The sequence below is a fragment of the Pygocentrus nattereri genome, chromosome 29 (genome assembly GCF_015220715.1).
Source record: "Pygocentrus nattereri isolate fPygNat1 chromosome 29, fPygNat1.pri, whole genome shotgun sequence".
NCBI lineage: Eukaryota > Metazoa > Chordata > Actinopteri > Characiformes > Serrasalmidae > Pygocentrus > Pygocentrus nattereri.
Genome location: NC_051239.1, coordinates 8,275,600 through 8,289,963, shown reverse-complemented (window position 1 = coordinate 8,289,963; position 14,364 = coordinate 8,275,600). Strand labels below are relative to the sequence as shown.

General features: G+C 39.5%; 1 protein-coding gene across 1 annotated transcript; it reads left to right on the top strand.

Moving 5' to 3' along the window:
• The first annotated feature begins 1,318 nt into the window (after positions 1–1,318).
• Positions 1,319–12,405, top strand: LOC108440678 (gamma-glutamyl hydrolase). Its single transcript, XM_017719688.2, has 9 exons — positions 1,319–1,594; positions 4,547–4,661; positions 6,163–6,213; positions 6,703–6,787; positions 8,408–8,546; positions 10,506–10,612; positions 10,709–10,802; positions 10,954–11,091; positions 11,762–12,405. The coding sequence occupies exons 1-9, from the start codon at positions 1,429–1,431 to the stop codon at positions 11,878–11,880; spliced, it is 1,014 nt and encodes a 337-aa protein (XP_017575177.1). The 5' UTR covers positions 1,319–1,428; the 3' UTR covers positions 11,881–12,405.
• The last annotated feature ends 1,959 nt before the right edge of the window (positions 12,406–14,364 follow it).

Here is a 14,364-nt window from a genome sequence, read left to right as displayed (position 1 = left end):
AAAATTTATATTAAATCCTTCATCGTGTCAAGCATGTAGTCACTTTCAGCGTCGCCCCATAAGTGTTTTTCCTGCTCGCTTATTTCTGGTACGGCAGTCTGTTTTTGCGCATGCGCAGACTTAGAAAAACCTGAAAGAAATCAGAGTAAGAGTTTACGTGCACCAAGAATCTGATTACTGAGCTAAAATCCAGCTCTCTTTATCAGATTTCTTCATTTGAATGCTTAACCTTACTCCGATCTAAGAAATCAGAGTAGGCTGTTTACACACCCATTTGAATAATCAGATAACTCCAGAAATCCGATTATGATCGGATTACTGAGCGCGTGTAAAGTCATGGTTAAAGTCTCAAGACTGCGCTGCTCACTCTGAAGTTCATACAGTCCAAAGACTGATACGGGGCTGCAAAACCAACCCACACTAAATTGGATTTTGTGACGTCACAAAATCCAAGGTATTCACACACATCCATCTATTCCGCCCATAGCAGTTTAGCTCCGCCCACTCACTAAAGATATAAGCTGCTGCTTTTTTCAATAAGGCACAAAATAGAGAAGCAAATCAGAACAGAGATCATTTACATATATAAGAAAGTTGTTAAATGTTCTTGTGAAAATGTTTTGGTTGTGACTGTTTTCATGTGAAAAACACAGGGAAATGTGTAAAGGAACCTTTAAGAACGCTATTGGGTTTTGGGGTTGTTTTATATGTATGTGTATTTAGTGCTTTGTGGGGACCAAATACTCTCAGCATGAAAAAAAAGGTTAATAGTTTGAGGCTGGTGGACATTCAGCTGCTCCCCATGAGTTAGAGAGAGAGAGAGAGAGAGAGAGAGAGAGAGAGAGAGAGAGAGAGAGAGAGACAGAGAGAGAGAGGGAGGGAGAGAGATAGACAGAGAGAGAGAGAGAGAGAGAGAGGGAGGGAGTGAATTAGAGAGAGAGAAAAAAGAGCGAGAGAGAGAGGGAGGGAGAGAGATAGACAGAGAGAGAGATGGACTGAGAGAGAGAGAGGGGGGGGCAAGGAGAGAGAGAGAGCGAGAGAGAAAGGGGGAGGGGGGAGAGAGAGAGAGATAGACTGAGAGAGAGGGAGGGAGGGAGGGGAGAGAGAGAGAGAGAGGGGGAGAGAGAGAGAGAGAGAGAGAGAGAGAGGGGGGGGGGGGGGGAAGAGAGGGGGGGGGGGGGGGGGGGAAGAGAGGGAGGGGGGGAGATAGAGAGAGAGAGAACTAACGTTTTATGGGATGGGAACAAAATGTTTGCCAATATTTCTGTGTTCCTCAAAGCCTCTGCTGACACAGATTCTGAGAAAACTCGCACGTTTATCGTGACTCAGCCAGCGTGTGGAGGCGTGTGGAGCAAGTTTCGCTTCCCTCTGAAAGTCCGAGCTCCGCCCGCTCTCACGCTTTAACTGATAGGCCGCGACTCGGATCACATGTCAGACCGGTTTAATCTTCTCGCGTCTTCAGCGCCTTCACTGTCTCTCACCGCCGAAATGCTCTGCCTGCGCGCCGTGCTCTTCGCCTGCGCCCTCCCGCTGTGCAGCCCTCGTCCTCTGGGTCTCCTTCCGGACGAGCCGCTGAACGACAGACCCATAATCGGTACGTACCTCGTCGGTCTCTTCGCTTGGCGTCCTTTTGTTTCCCACCTGTCTTCAGACAAGCCACGCCTCCTGCGCGCTTTGGGATTGGCTATTGGTCCGCACAATAGCCGGAAACCGGAGATTGTTTTAATTTTATTGAAATACTAATAACGCATACATTGATTCGGTTTTTTAATTATAAGTCTACTTATTTTGTGTTTATTTATTATTTGTGCTTCCATAAAAAAGAGATGTTTATTTATTTATGCATTTATGGTTATTCTATTTGTTTTTTGGAGAATACCTTTAGATCTGCTCGCAGCTCTGCACAAATTGTTATGATTTTTAAAATCATTTTATTTCTGTGTGGATCAGATTTTTACATTTTACACTTTATAATAATTTTTTTCTACAGTATCACTGGAATCAGACCGCCAAAATATATATTTATGTTTGAGAAATAAATTGCACTTTTTATGCAATACTGTTGTTTTTTTTATCACATCCCCGGCGAACGTGATGCGCCATAATCTGAAGCACTACGCTGGGCCGAGGCTGTGACGTTAGAGTATTTGGACTGGCTGATTGGCTGGATTGCTGTTGGTTATGAACTCCGAGCCAATCCCAGCGCAGGAGGCGGGGTCTATTGAATACGGGTGGGAAAACGGCGGCGCACGCTACGTTTCGAAAACGGTTCGTAAATTACGCAAAATGCGTTAAATTCTCCTGGCGCTTCTCCATCCTCACAGCAAGAGAGGTATCTGGTGCAGACTAATTCCGTGAAGACGGGAACATCAGTTTCTATGGAAAAAGCGCAAATCTGTTTTCATGGTTCGAAGTCCTGCTGAATGCAGCAACAGCTGAGCATGCAAGTCAACATTAAAGGGCAACTCCACCAGTTTTTCAACATTTCTGCGTAATGAAATGGTTACGGTGTAAATAAAGTCATTCAGAGCGGTTTGGTGTGAAATGCCCTGTTCTGGAGTAATTTAAGAGTTGATAATCGTTCACAGTGGTAGTGAAGGGAACCGGACGTCCGCCTCTAAAAGCTCCTTCACAGAGAGTTCGGTCCCACTTTATATTAAGTGTCCTTAATAACTGTGTAGTTATATGTGAACAATGCATACAGCAACAGTGGGACTACTCATGTCTTAGTGATTGTTACAGATGGATTACAGCAGTACATCTTATGTAATTACACATGTGTAGCAACTTCAGTTGTTATGAGCTGTGAAGCTGTGGGTCCGTCCCCAACTACCATTTCACTCAGTCACTCTGTCAGTATTGTTATTATTATATCACATCATCTCTGCTATGGACAATAACACCTTAACACTGAGCCACTTTAAAGAGCAACAGTCACTCAAGTCACTTTAAAGTGTATACTGTCTCTATGTCCTGTGTATATTGTCTCTATATTTTATATATATTTCACTATATTTTGCATATATATATATATATATATATATATATATATATATATATATATATATGAATATATATATATATATATATATATATATATATATATATATATACACACACACACATATATATATATATATATATATACACACACACACACATATATACACACACACACACACACACACATATATATATATATATATATATATATACACACACACACACATATATATATATTACTTATTTTCTGTAGAGTGATATTACCTGAGCCTCACCACAAGCATTTAAATACATAAATGTCTTGACATGTTATGCAAATGACAAATAAACTTGAAACTATAAAGGTACAGTGCAATTACAGAGTGTTAATTATAGAATGGCAATTCATGTGATGTGATTAGTTACCTTGTTACAACACAGTTATTTCACAGTAATAATGTAAAACAAACGTAATATGTAAAAAAACTGATCTCATGTATCAAAAAGATATGCTTGTGTAACTACAAGAGGCAAAATATACATATATAACTACGCAGTTATTAGAGACGCTTAATATGAAGTGGGACTGAGAGTTCATACACTAAATGGTTATGGATGCAGCGCCTGAGGCCTGAGACGTGTGGTTTTGTGATAATTGTTTGGCCTGGAATGTCTTGTTAATCCATTTCTTTCCATTCATTCATGGCAGAGGGGGACATTCAGGGTGTTGAAAGGCCAAATAGCCCTTAAAGAAAAGTTGTTTTTTTCAGATTTCCCCCATTTTTTCATTAACATTACATATAAAAACTCAGGTGACATGTTTAGGTTCATGTAAGTTTTGGATGGTAAATAATGTGTCTATATTTTTGTTGTAGCCATGGTAACGTGGTTCCTGTCAGCACCACTGTAAAGAAATCAGAGTCTGTAACTTTCTCTACAGTGAACCACTTTGCGTAAAGCCTCTTTAGATGAGTTTAGTGACATAGCAACAATGGAATTACGCAAAAATAAACAGTGGAATTCCCCTTTAACGTTAGTCCAGATGAAGAACCAACAGAGCAAAATATTTGGGAACTTATTATGAATGACTAAAATACAGCTGATTCTGTTTCTTCACAAGTGTTATTGAATAGATGTAAAGGCATCGTCATTTGACCAAACGCAGAAGGTACAAATCCTTCAAGAAAACAGATTTAACAGAAGTGTATGGAGCTGTACGGAAGTGTATGGAGCTGTACGGAAGTGTATGGAGCTGTACGGAAGTGTATGGAGCTGTACGGAAGTCCGGAGAGGCCATGAGCTGTTCCTATAATTTTCTGGATTGTTATTTTGAGATAACAAGATAACTAACTCATTGTTTCTAAATCACAACTTTGTTATCTTTACATAAAAAGACTATTAGGATTACAATCCAGAAAACTGTAACTTCCTCATGGCCTCTCTGGACTTCTGAGTAAATGTAGCTCGATAATATTCACCTGTGCTTATCTGCCTGAAACACGGTGGTCTGTTTCTGTCAGAGCAGAGAGCCTCAAGCCTTCAGTGACAGCAAATGCTTTTGTAGGTATTTTGACTCAGGAGGTCACAGACCCTGAAATGAAGCCGTATGGAGGAGCCTACATCCCTTCATCTTACGTAAAGTACATTGAGTCAGGCGGCGCCCGGGTGATTCCGATTAGGTAAGTCTGCTCGTGCTTCCGCCCATATTGTAGTTCAGGGAATTCCTGCAGAGCATGAATTTCTCTGTTCAACAAAACGCCTGACCGGTCTCACCAGGTAAAGAACAGGCATAGTGTATTAGTACAGACGCCCAGAGAGGCCATAAGCTGTTGCTGTAACTTTTTGGATCGTTAACTTGAGATCACAAGATATTTAGCTTTTAATTTAAAGATAACAATTTTGTTATTTTGAGATCACAAGATAGTTAACTTGCTTTCTCAACATAACAATTTTGTTATCACATGATAATGAGATCGCATGATAATTAACTTGTTTTCTCAAGATAACAGCTGTTGCCATCTTAAGCTAGCAAGATAAATAACCCATTTTCATAGCAACTTTGTTATCTTGAGATCACAAGATGTTTAACTTGTGATTTCAAGACAACTGTGATTTCATGATATATAACAACTTTGCTATTTTGACACCACAAGATAATTATCTTGCTATCACAATATAATAACTTTGTTATATTGAGATCACATAATAATTCCCTTGTTTTCTCACGATCACAGCTGTTGTTATCTTAAGTTAAGATCATTTATTCATTTTTATAGCAACATTGTTATCTTGAGATCACAAGATATTTAAATTGTGATTTCAAGACAACTGTGATTTCATGATATATAACAACTTTGCTATTTTGACACCACAAGATGATTATCTTGCTATCACAATATAACAACTTTATTTTGAGATCACGAAATAATTCACTTGTTGTCTCAAGATCACAGCTGTTGTTATCTTGAGATAACAAGATAAATGACTCATTATCTCAAGATAACAATCCAGAAAATTAGAACTGCCTCATGGCCTCTCTGGATGTCCATATATTAGAGCATAGCTTCCCAGCCCTGGTCCTGAGCTGCATCCAGAGTCACTCCCTATTACAGAAATAGGGCACTTTATGAACACAGTGTAATTTTTCATATTAAACAACGCTGAGAAGTGAGAATTCATGATAGAGGTGAGTTTGATGGGTTGGTCAAGGTTAGACCTTGTAAGCTCAATTTGTCAGCGCTTAATTACGTCACATTTCTGTGAATATTGCGAAGAATTTAAAGTCCAGCTCTCAGTTTTGTGTGATGGGCTGGACACGCTGTGCTTCCATAAATAATGTTTGAATTTGAGTCTTGTGAAGCTTAAAAATACTTGCAACACGTCTTTTAAAGCAGTTTCTTATATATAATATAATATATTTGTGCTTGAAATACGCATATTTGCAGTCTTTTCTCTTTGGCTCTTTGTTTTTTTCCTGATCTGACACATTCCCTTCAACTAAGTAAGGCTGATTAGTTCTCCAGGAATGTGCTAGAGACAGAAGTCACCAATCTGGTCTCTCTCAGAGATAAAGTGCCCCTGTTTGGTGCACCTTTATGAAATACAGTTTGTTTTAAACTGAAAAGAAATTGCCTAAAACACCAATCAACATTGGAATCATACATTTTTTTTAAATTCCAGGCTGAATCAGACCAGAGAAGAGCATGAAAGAATCTTCAAATCAATCAACGGGTAGGTTTGCATTTTTTCCTAAACAATAAAGTTTACAAAAGCTTAAAATGACAAATCAAGAACTTAGAGCACCTTCAGCAAAAGAAGATCCTCTATTAAAAAGCCTATAAGTCACAAGACATGCTGGTAAACCCCAGAGGAGATGTTGATGGTGGGAATGTTGAAATATGCTGGGTAAGCTGACGCTCTTCCCCGAAGTAAGGAAATTCTGTCCGCACTTCAACCAGTTGGTCAGCTCAATTTCTGTTGGTTTGTCCTTCATAATCTAACATCTTGTTGTGGAATAAATAAATAAATAAACAAACAAACACAAGGGCGGTGCTGTGGGTCGCGCTGTGGCCTCACAGCAACAAGGGCCTGGGTTCAATTCCCCGGCCGGGCGACCAGGGGCATTTCTCTGTGGAGTTTGCTCGTTCTCCCTGTGTCTTAATTATTTCACATATTGAGTGTTATAGTCCAACACTGTATATGTGAATATCCCTCTGATAGGCTTCTTCTGATTGGAGGAGCCTCAAACCTGGAAACCTCAGAATTCGCCCACACTACTGAGATTTACTTCAGACTAGCGGTTAAGGTAAATAAACAGTATATTTATTTGTTGGAGATCTGTAAGACTGCAGAGATTACTAAAGCTTCTCTCAAACACCTTCCTCATAATGAGAAAACATACAGTAAACTTATTCAAGAACCCACAGTCTTACGTGAGAATCTGAGCTCGAACATGTAACCTTCATTAAAAACCTGTACCATTACTTAAGAACTGTCAGAACCCATAGCCTTACTTCAGAACCTGTAGCTATACTTACGAACCTGTGTCTTACTTAAGAACCTGTAGCCTTACTTAATAACTTGTAGCCGTAGTTAAGAACATGCAGCCTTGCTTAAGAACACATAACCTTACTTCAGACCCCTTAGCCTTGCTTCAGAAACTGTAGCTATACTTACGAAGCTGTAGCTTTACTTAAGAACTTGTGTCATACTTAAGACTTGCAGCCTTAGTTAAGAACCTGTAGCCTTCATTAAGAACCCATAGCCTTACTTCAGAACCTGAACCCTTACCTAAGAACCTGTAGCCTTACTTAAGAACCTGTAGCCTTACTGAAGATCTTGTAGCCATAGTTAAGAACATGTAGCCTTACTTAAGAAACCTTAGTCTTATCTAAGAACCTGTAGCCTTACTTAAGAACCTGTGTTTTACATAAGAACATATAGTCTTACTTAAGGACCTATAAGGACTTGTAGCCTTACTTAAAGGCCCACAGCCTTACTTAAGAACCTGCAGCCTTACCTAAGAACCTGTAGCCTTACTTAAGATCCCATAGCCTTACTTCAGAACCTGAACCCTTACTTAAGAGCCTGTAGCCTTACTTAAGAACCTGTAGCCTTACTGAAGATCTTGTAGCCATAGTTAAGAACATGTAGGCTTACTTAAGAAACCTTAGTCTTATCTAAGAACCTGTAGCCTTACTTAAGAACCTGTGTTTTACATAAGAACATATAGTCTTACTTAAGGACCTATAAGGACTTGTAGTCTTACTTAAAGGCCCACAGCCTTACTTAAGAACCTGCAGCCTTACGTAAGGACCTGCAGCCTTACTTAATGACATGCATTCTTACTTAAGAACCTGTAGCATTACTTAAAAACCTGATGGCTGTAGCTCATTATTAATAGTTTACTTCCTCCGTCGAGAATATTTAAAGTGGAATCCATTTTTTTGCACAGTTCACTCAGTGAAATATATATTGGTTTGATTTGAGCTGGTGCATTGTAGAAAAACTATTTACTACAAAGATAGCCACTTTATGTACAGTACTTTCCAAAACCACCAGTGGACGCACGTGTTTTTTAAATGTAATGTTTGCCCTGCGTTAACCGTTCTGCCAATAATGTTTTTTTAAACATGTTTTCAGTCAAATAAAACATATTTACCTCAAAACTATCATAAAACAATGTCTCAGAAAGTGTATTAACCATTTTGTGAAAAGGGAACCTTTTTGAGACAGTAAGCATTTTTACAGTTCCTCTCAGCGCCAATTTCACATCAAATCATTTCACATTCCATTTTAATGGAGCTTAAATAGGGAAATACAACACCAACAGGTGAATTTATTTATTTACTTTCTCAGGCACTAACAGCTTCTTTCAGTTCTGCTTCAGTGTTTTTAACATTGTTCTGTTTTGCTGCTGTTTCAGGCCAATGATGTGGGCGACTACTTCCCCATATGGGGCACATGCATGGGCTTCCAGCTCCTCACTGTTCTGGTGGCTGAACAGAACCTGCTGAGCGAAATTGCTGCAGAGAATGTCTCGTTGCCCCTAAACCTCACCTCAGGTTTAGTATTAACCCCTTAAATTCTAAGCACCTGTCAGCAGGTTTACTTCCATAAAACCTAAACTTGATATCAGGTACTGCTTCATTTGCTCTAGAGATCTGGTCTAAACCTGAACACTTACTGTTAATGATTACTCCTCATTGTAGGTAAGACCTTTGCTTTAGTAGCTGCTCTGTTTGGACCATAAAACCTTAAACCCCATTGGTAGATATCAAACTTCACCAATGGTAGCAGTTGAGGACTTTTTACAGTGTGTAACTGTTATGAAGCTTTGAAGTGGAATTCCACTGATTTCTGAATAATTTGCGGTTATGATATAAAGAGAGCCATTCAGAGTGAATAATCTGATGTGAAATGATCCATTATAGAGAAGCTAGAGTCAGAATTGTTCACAGTGGTGGTGATAGGAACCAGACGTCTGGAGAGATTAATCTCTCTAAAACAGGGTTGCCCAAAGTGTGGCAGCCAGGAAGTTACAGCAACCCTCCTTACCCAGTGGGAGAATATATTTTTATACAAAATGCTGCTCAAATTCAATGGTCATTTAAGCATTTTGTTATAGAATATAGTGTAATGTTATGTAGTCAGTTTGAAACCTACCTACTTTCTCTATGTTGTTGTTTTGGCCCAGTAGCCCACAATAGACATCGCACATTCGCCCCCCTAGACGAAACATCTTGGTGGTCAGCATCTCCAAAAGCTACATTACAGAAAGAAAGGACTGAGACACTGTTATACGATAGTTTTGAGGTCAAGTTTTAGCTTCAAATATATTTTTTAAGAATCTTTAAGGGCAGAGAGGTACATACAAGGCATTCTGAGGCAAAATAGTCCTAAAATCAATCTTATTTTCTTTAGATTTATCACTATTTATCATCATCATCATTAGCATCATTATATATAAAACTCATGTGGACTTGGTCATTTTGTATAACAAAAACAAAAGCTAAATTTGTGTTGTAAGCACCGCAACCCACCATCACAACCCACCATCACTATACAGACATATGAGTCACTGAGTTTCCCTACGACAGACATCGCACTTTGGCCCCCCCAAGACAAAACATTTGGGCAACTCTGCTCTAAAAGCTACCTCTGACTGTTATTACTTGAAATGGTTATGAATACACTGAAAAAGACACCACTTCATCATAGTTTTGGGAAGATTTTGGTTTGAATTGTATTTTTTTATCTGTTTATGGCAGTTGTAAGACCAAATCCCCAAAAACTTAACACTACTAAACCATCATTAACGTTACACATAAAGTTTAGAAGACACATGTAAGTTCACTGGTGCTTTTGATAGTGAATAAAATGGCTATATTTGTGTTGAAAACATTGTGATCCCCGGTTCCCATCACCACCATTTACAGCTTTGGTTTCATATCAGCAGTTAAATTATTCAGTAATTTTGCAAAATCAGTGGAATTCCTCCTTAGGACTTTTTTAGCATGTCACACTTGTGAATGATAAATTAATAAATAAGCAAACAAACAACCACATGTCATTTCTAGAGTGCTTTTCTCATACCCAACCAGATTTGGTATGTTAGATCGTGAGCCAGTAAGTAGAATTTTTTAGTCATATGTAAAACGGGTTAGGTTGTCAGCCATTCCAGATTTCTTTGATGTTTTGTTGATTTTCTAACTGAAAATAAGTGACCACATCCTGTACAGAGAACACACAACAATATGGCATTTATCAACAAAATCTACAGCGCAGTTTCGATTTATTCGCCGAGTTTAATGCATTTAAATAAAATAGACATATAATTTTAAGTGTGGCAAAACTTTTGCACTATATATGTTTTTTTTTTTATTATTTTCCAATATGTTATGTTCTCTGTAGAGGACGTGTTCACTTATTTCACTTAGAAAATGTAACTGACTGTATAATGTAGCTGTACTGTGAAACATTGTGAAAGTCCTCAAGTGTGACGTCTTTGTGATCTGAGACAGAGGCCTCATCCAGCCGCATGTTTGAGGGATTTCCACCCGAGCTGCTCAAAGCCCTGTCAGAGGAAGCGCTGACTGGGAATTTCCACCATTACGGAGTGACGGAGCAGGTGTGCACGTGCACCATCAGACTGCCTTCCTATCGTTTCAGTTGCTCTGCAGTCCAACACAAAATATGAACATTTGCTCTTTTTGGAATCTTTCAGGTTTTCAGGGGGAATGAGAAGCTAACCAGCTTCTTTTCCATCCTGTCCATAAATACAGCAAAGAATGGAGCCGTCTTTGTCTCAACCATGGAAGGTATTACGTCACGTCATTGCTTTAATCATCTGGGTTGCATTTTTATGGCTGGTAATCACATGGCTATGGTGTGTGCTATGTAAAGCGTTTGCAGTCACAGCTGCTGATAATGCAAAAGGAAACGTTTGCTCTAATTCTGATTGGTCTCCAGGCAGGAAATACCCTTTCTATGGTGTTCAGTGGCATCCAGAAGTGAACCGTTTCCAGTGGAGTCCCCAATACAGCTTCCCGCATTCCAAGAACGCCGTGCGCTTGGCGTCACTCCTGGCAGAATTTTTTGTGAATGAAGGTAAATGTGCTTTAGATTTTTTGGTTCACTCTAGATGTCCACAAGTTTCAGACAGCCCTTCAAATGAGTGACTCTGGCTATTTTCAGGTCACCCACTGCCAACACACAGTTTGCATAATCTCCATAGAAAAGCATTGACTGGTAGAACGAGGTACCCTGAAGCCTAACGTGACCACGCCCAATGCCAGGCGTCGGCTAGATGGGTATAAAGATGCCCGGCATTGGGCTGTGGAGCAGCTGCTTTCTCTTTTGACCTGGAGTGTCCAGAACTGTTCATCCAAAATCCATTCCTGATCTCACTAATGCTCTTGTGGCTGATTGCAGTCAAATCCTCACAGCAATGTTCCAACATCTGGTGTAAAGCTTTCCCAGAAGAGTATAAGCTGTTACTGCAGCAAGCTCCCTATTGAACCGATTTTTAAACATTTGACCAACTGACGGTAGAGCACTTTCACTAATGAACGCGCACACTTTCTACGTTCATATGATCCTTATTAATTCCCTTGATTATAGAAGTGATGTTGGATGAGCAGATGTACAGACCTCGGGATGTAAAGTGTAGCCTTTATATTGTAGTATGTTTGGAATTTTGCATCTGCAATCTGAAAAAAAGCAGATTTTCCACTCTGGCTGTGACCCTCTCTCTCTTTTTCTCTCTCTCTCTCTGTAGGAAGGAAAAGTTTCCACCACTTCAGTCAGGTTGAGGAAGAGAGCAGAGCGCTCATATACCACTATAATCCTCTTTATGTAGCAAACTTCACAGCCTACGAGCAGGCCTATTTCTTCTAACTGACAGACACCTTCAGTTTCAGATTGGCCAAGAGCTAATCAGCATCCTCAGGGCTTTACACGTTCACTGACGTCTGTGTTAATGCGTGTGTGTATCCATTTGTTTATGTCTTAATAGTCCAGTAGAAATGACCATACATGTATTTCTCATTTTTTGTTGTACAAAACAATGTATTTCCTTTTTATAATTTAAATGTTTTTGGAAAAACACAATGCTGTGAATTATATGCCCATTTTGATAGTGTTATCTCCTTGACTTTACCAGAAGAGGGCAGTATTTAGCTGGAAAAGACAAAGCAAAGGGCCTATTCAATATAGCGTCAGTCTCAAACAGTCTGCTGAATGATGACCAGAATATGCAGTAAAACTATAAGGTGAAACGCTTGTGTCATTATCTGCATGCGCAGCAAGCACCAACAAATATAGTGAAACTTGGGTGGTATGTCTTCCAAAAGAGCTGCTTTATAATAGATATAATAAATAAATCTTAAAGGTTTTTAAAAAATCTTAAAAACCTAAAACCTGTCTCTTTTCTGTTGCTTATATCTGTTCTCAATCTTAAACCAGCCCTACCATGTTTTTGCTTGTGATGTTGTGACTGTGCTTCGTGTTCTCATGTTTGTCTTTGTATTTTGAAAGGCTGTGTCTTTGAATTCTTGAAAAGTGCTATATAAGTATCGTATTATTATTATTATTATTATTATTATTATTTTTATTATTATCATCTCAGGCTCTCTCTCAACTAGTTAAAAGAGGAATCCACAGACTTCTTAAAACATCTGTATAATTAAGGTTAAGATGGTTAAGATGTGAACAAAGTCATTCGGATTGGTTTGATGTGAGTGGAATGCTCTGTTCTGGGGAATGATTCACAATGGTGGTGATAAGAACCAGATGTCTGGAGAAATTAATGCCCAAATGCCCAAAGTGTGGCAGTAAGGACGTTACAGTCCCATCATTAGCATCATTATATATAAATCTCATGTGGACTTACTGGTCATTTTGTATAACAAAAACAAAGGCTAAATTTCTGTTGTAAGCACCGCAACCCACCATCACAACCCACCATCACCGCAACCCACCATCACATATGAGTCACTAAGTTTCCCTACAATGTGCTCTTTCACATGAACACACTCAGAATTACTTCAAGTTAAGTGATACTTTTTTAATCCCACAACTGGGGAAATTCCACCTCTGCATTTAACCCATCCGTGAAGTGAAACCCCACATACACACTAGTGAATAAACACACACTAGGGGGCAGTGAGAACACTTGCCCAGAGCGGTGGGCAGCCTAATCTGCAGCGCCCAGGGAGCAGTTGGGGGTTAGGTGTCTTGCTCAAGGACACCTCAGTCATGGACTGTCGGGCACTGGGGATTGAGCCGGCAACCTTCCTGTCACAGGGCCAGTTCCCTAACCTCCAGCCCACAACTGCCCCCAATACTTTGTTTACATTTCAGTGATTGAATTATTCAGAAAAACTGTATGAAATCATGTTAACACTGCAGTGCTGAGGATCCAGGGTTGTGTTCCGGTGGTGGAAGTAATACATTTCATGTGCTCTGGGTTTATGTGCTGTTACAGTCCGGACAAAACAACACTGTTAGCATATCTTTCTCATGATCAGTCTTCACTGATCTCATATGGGCTCCACAGTTTCTGTTGGTGGGCCGGGTTCCTGTCTCAGACCTTTGGGAGTAGTTACTTCGACGTACACTGGGTATAATAAACCAAGATTCAGACACTTTGTTAAAGTGTTACTTAGGTTTAAATGCTCACCCGTTTACAGCCATGTCCTCTTACGTAAGACTTACGTATCCTCCTCGTAAGACTGGACTGAATTTGGCTTTACAGCACTAAACTGTTCCAGTATTAATATGCTGCGGTAAAGCGTAACACGGAGCGAGGAGGCGGACGCATGTGCTGAGATTTATTAGGGGCAAATCCAGGGTCGTGGTCGAAACAGTCCAGGGTCAATGAGCCAATACGGACATATCGTGGGTCAGACACGACAAACAAACTATAAACAGACTCAAGCAAACAAACATGGACCAATACAAAGACGGGCAAACACAAGGGGCAAACACAGGGCTTAAATACACAGGGAAAATGAGGGTGAGAACAATCAGGGCGGAGTTACAAAACCAAAACAAACGCACATGGACAAAGCAAAACAAAAAGGCACATGGAGTGGGAGGAGCCAATCGTGACATAAAGACATTGTCACTGTTTTTGAATGTAAATGGCCTAAAGCAAGGCCTGTCACATTAACGTTGGCTGACAACTTCTAACATATTTCAATTCAACATGAACTTTAAGCATAATTTACATGAGTCATAAGACGGCAAGGACATAAAATTACAATATTTACTTTGCTTTTTTATATTCACCAGCAAAAAAAGGTTTTCTACGCTAATTTGTTAGGTTGTCATCAAAAGCTGGTTTGTTTGGCTTTGAAAAAAACACATAAATGATGCATA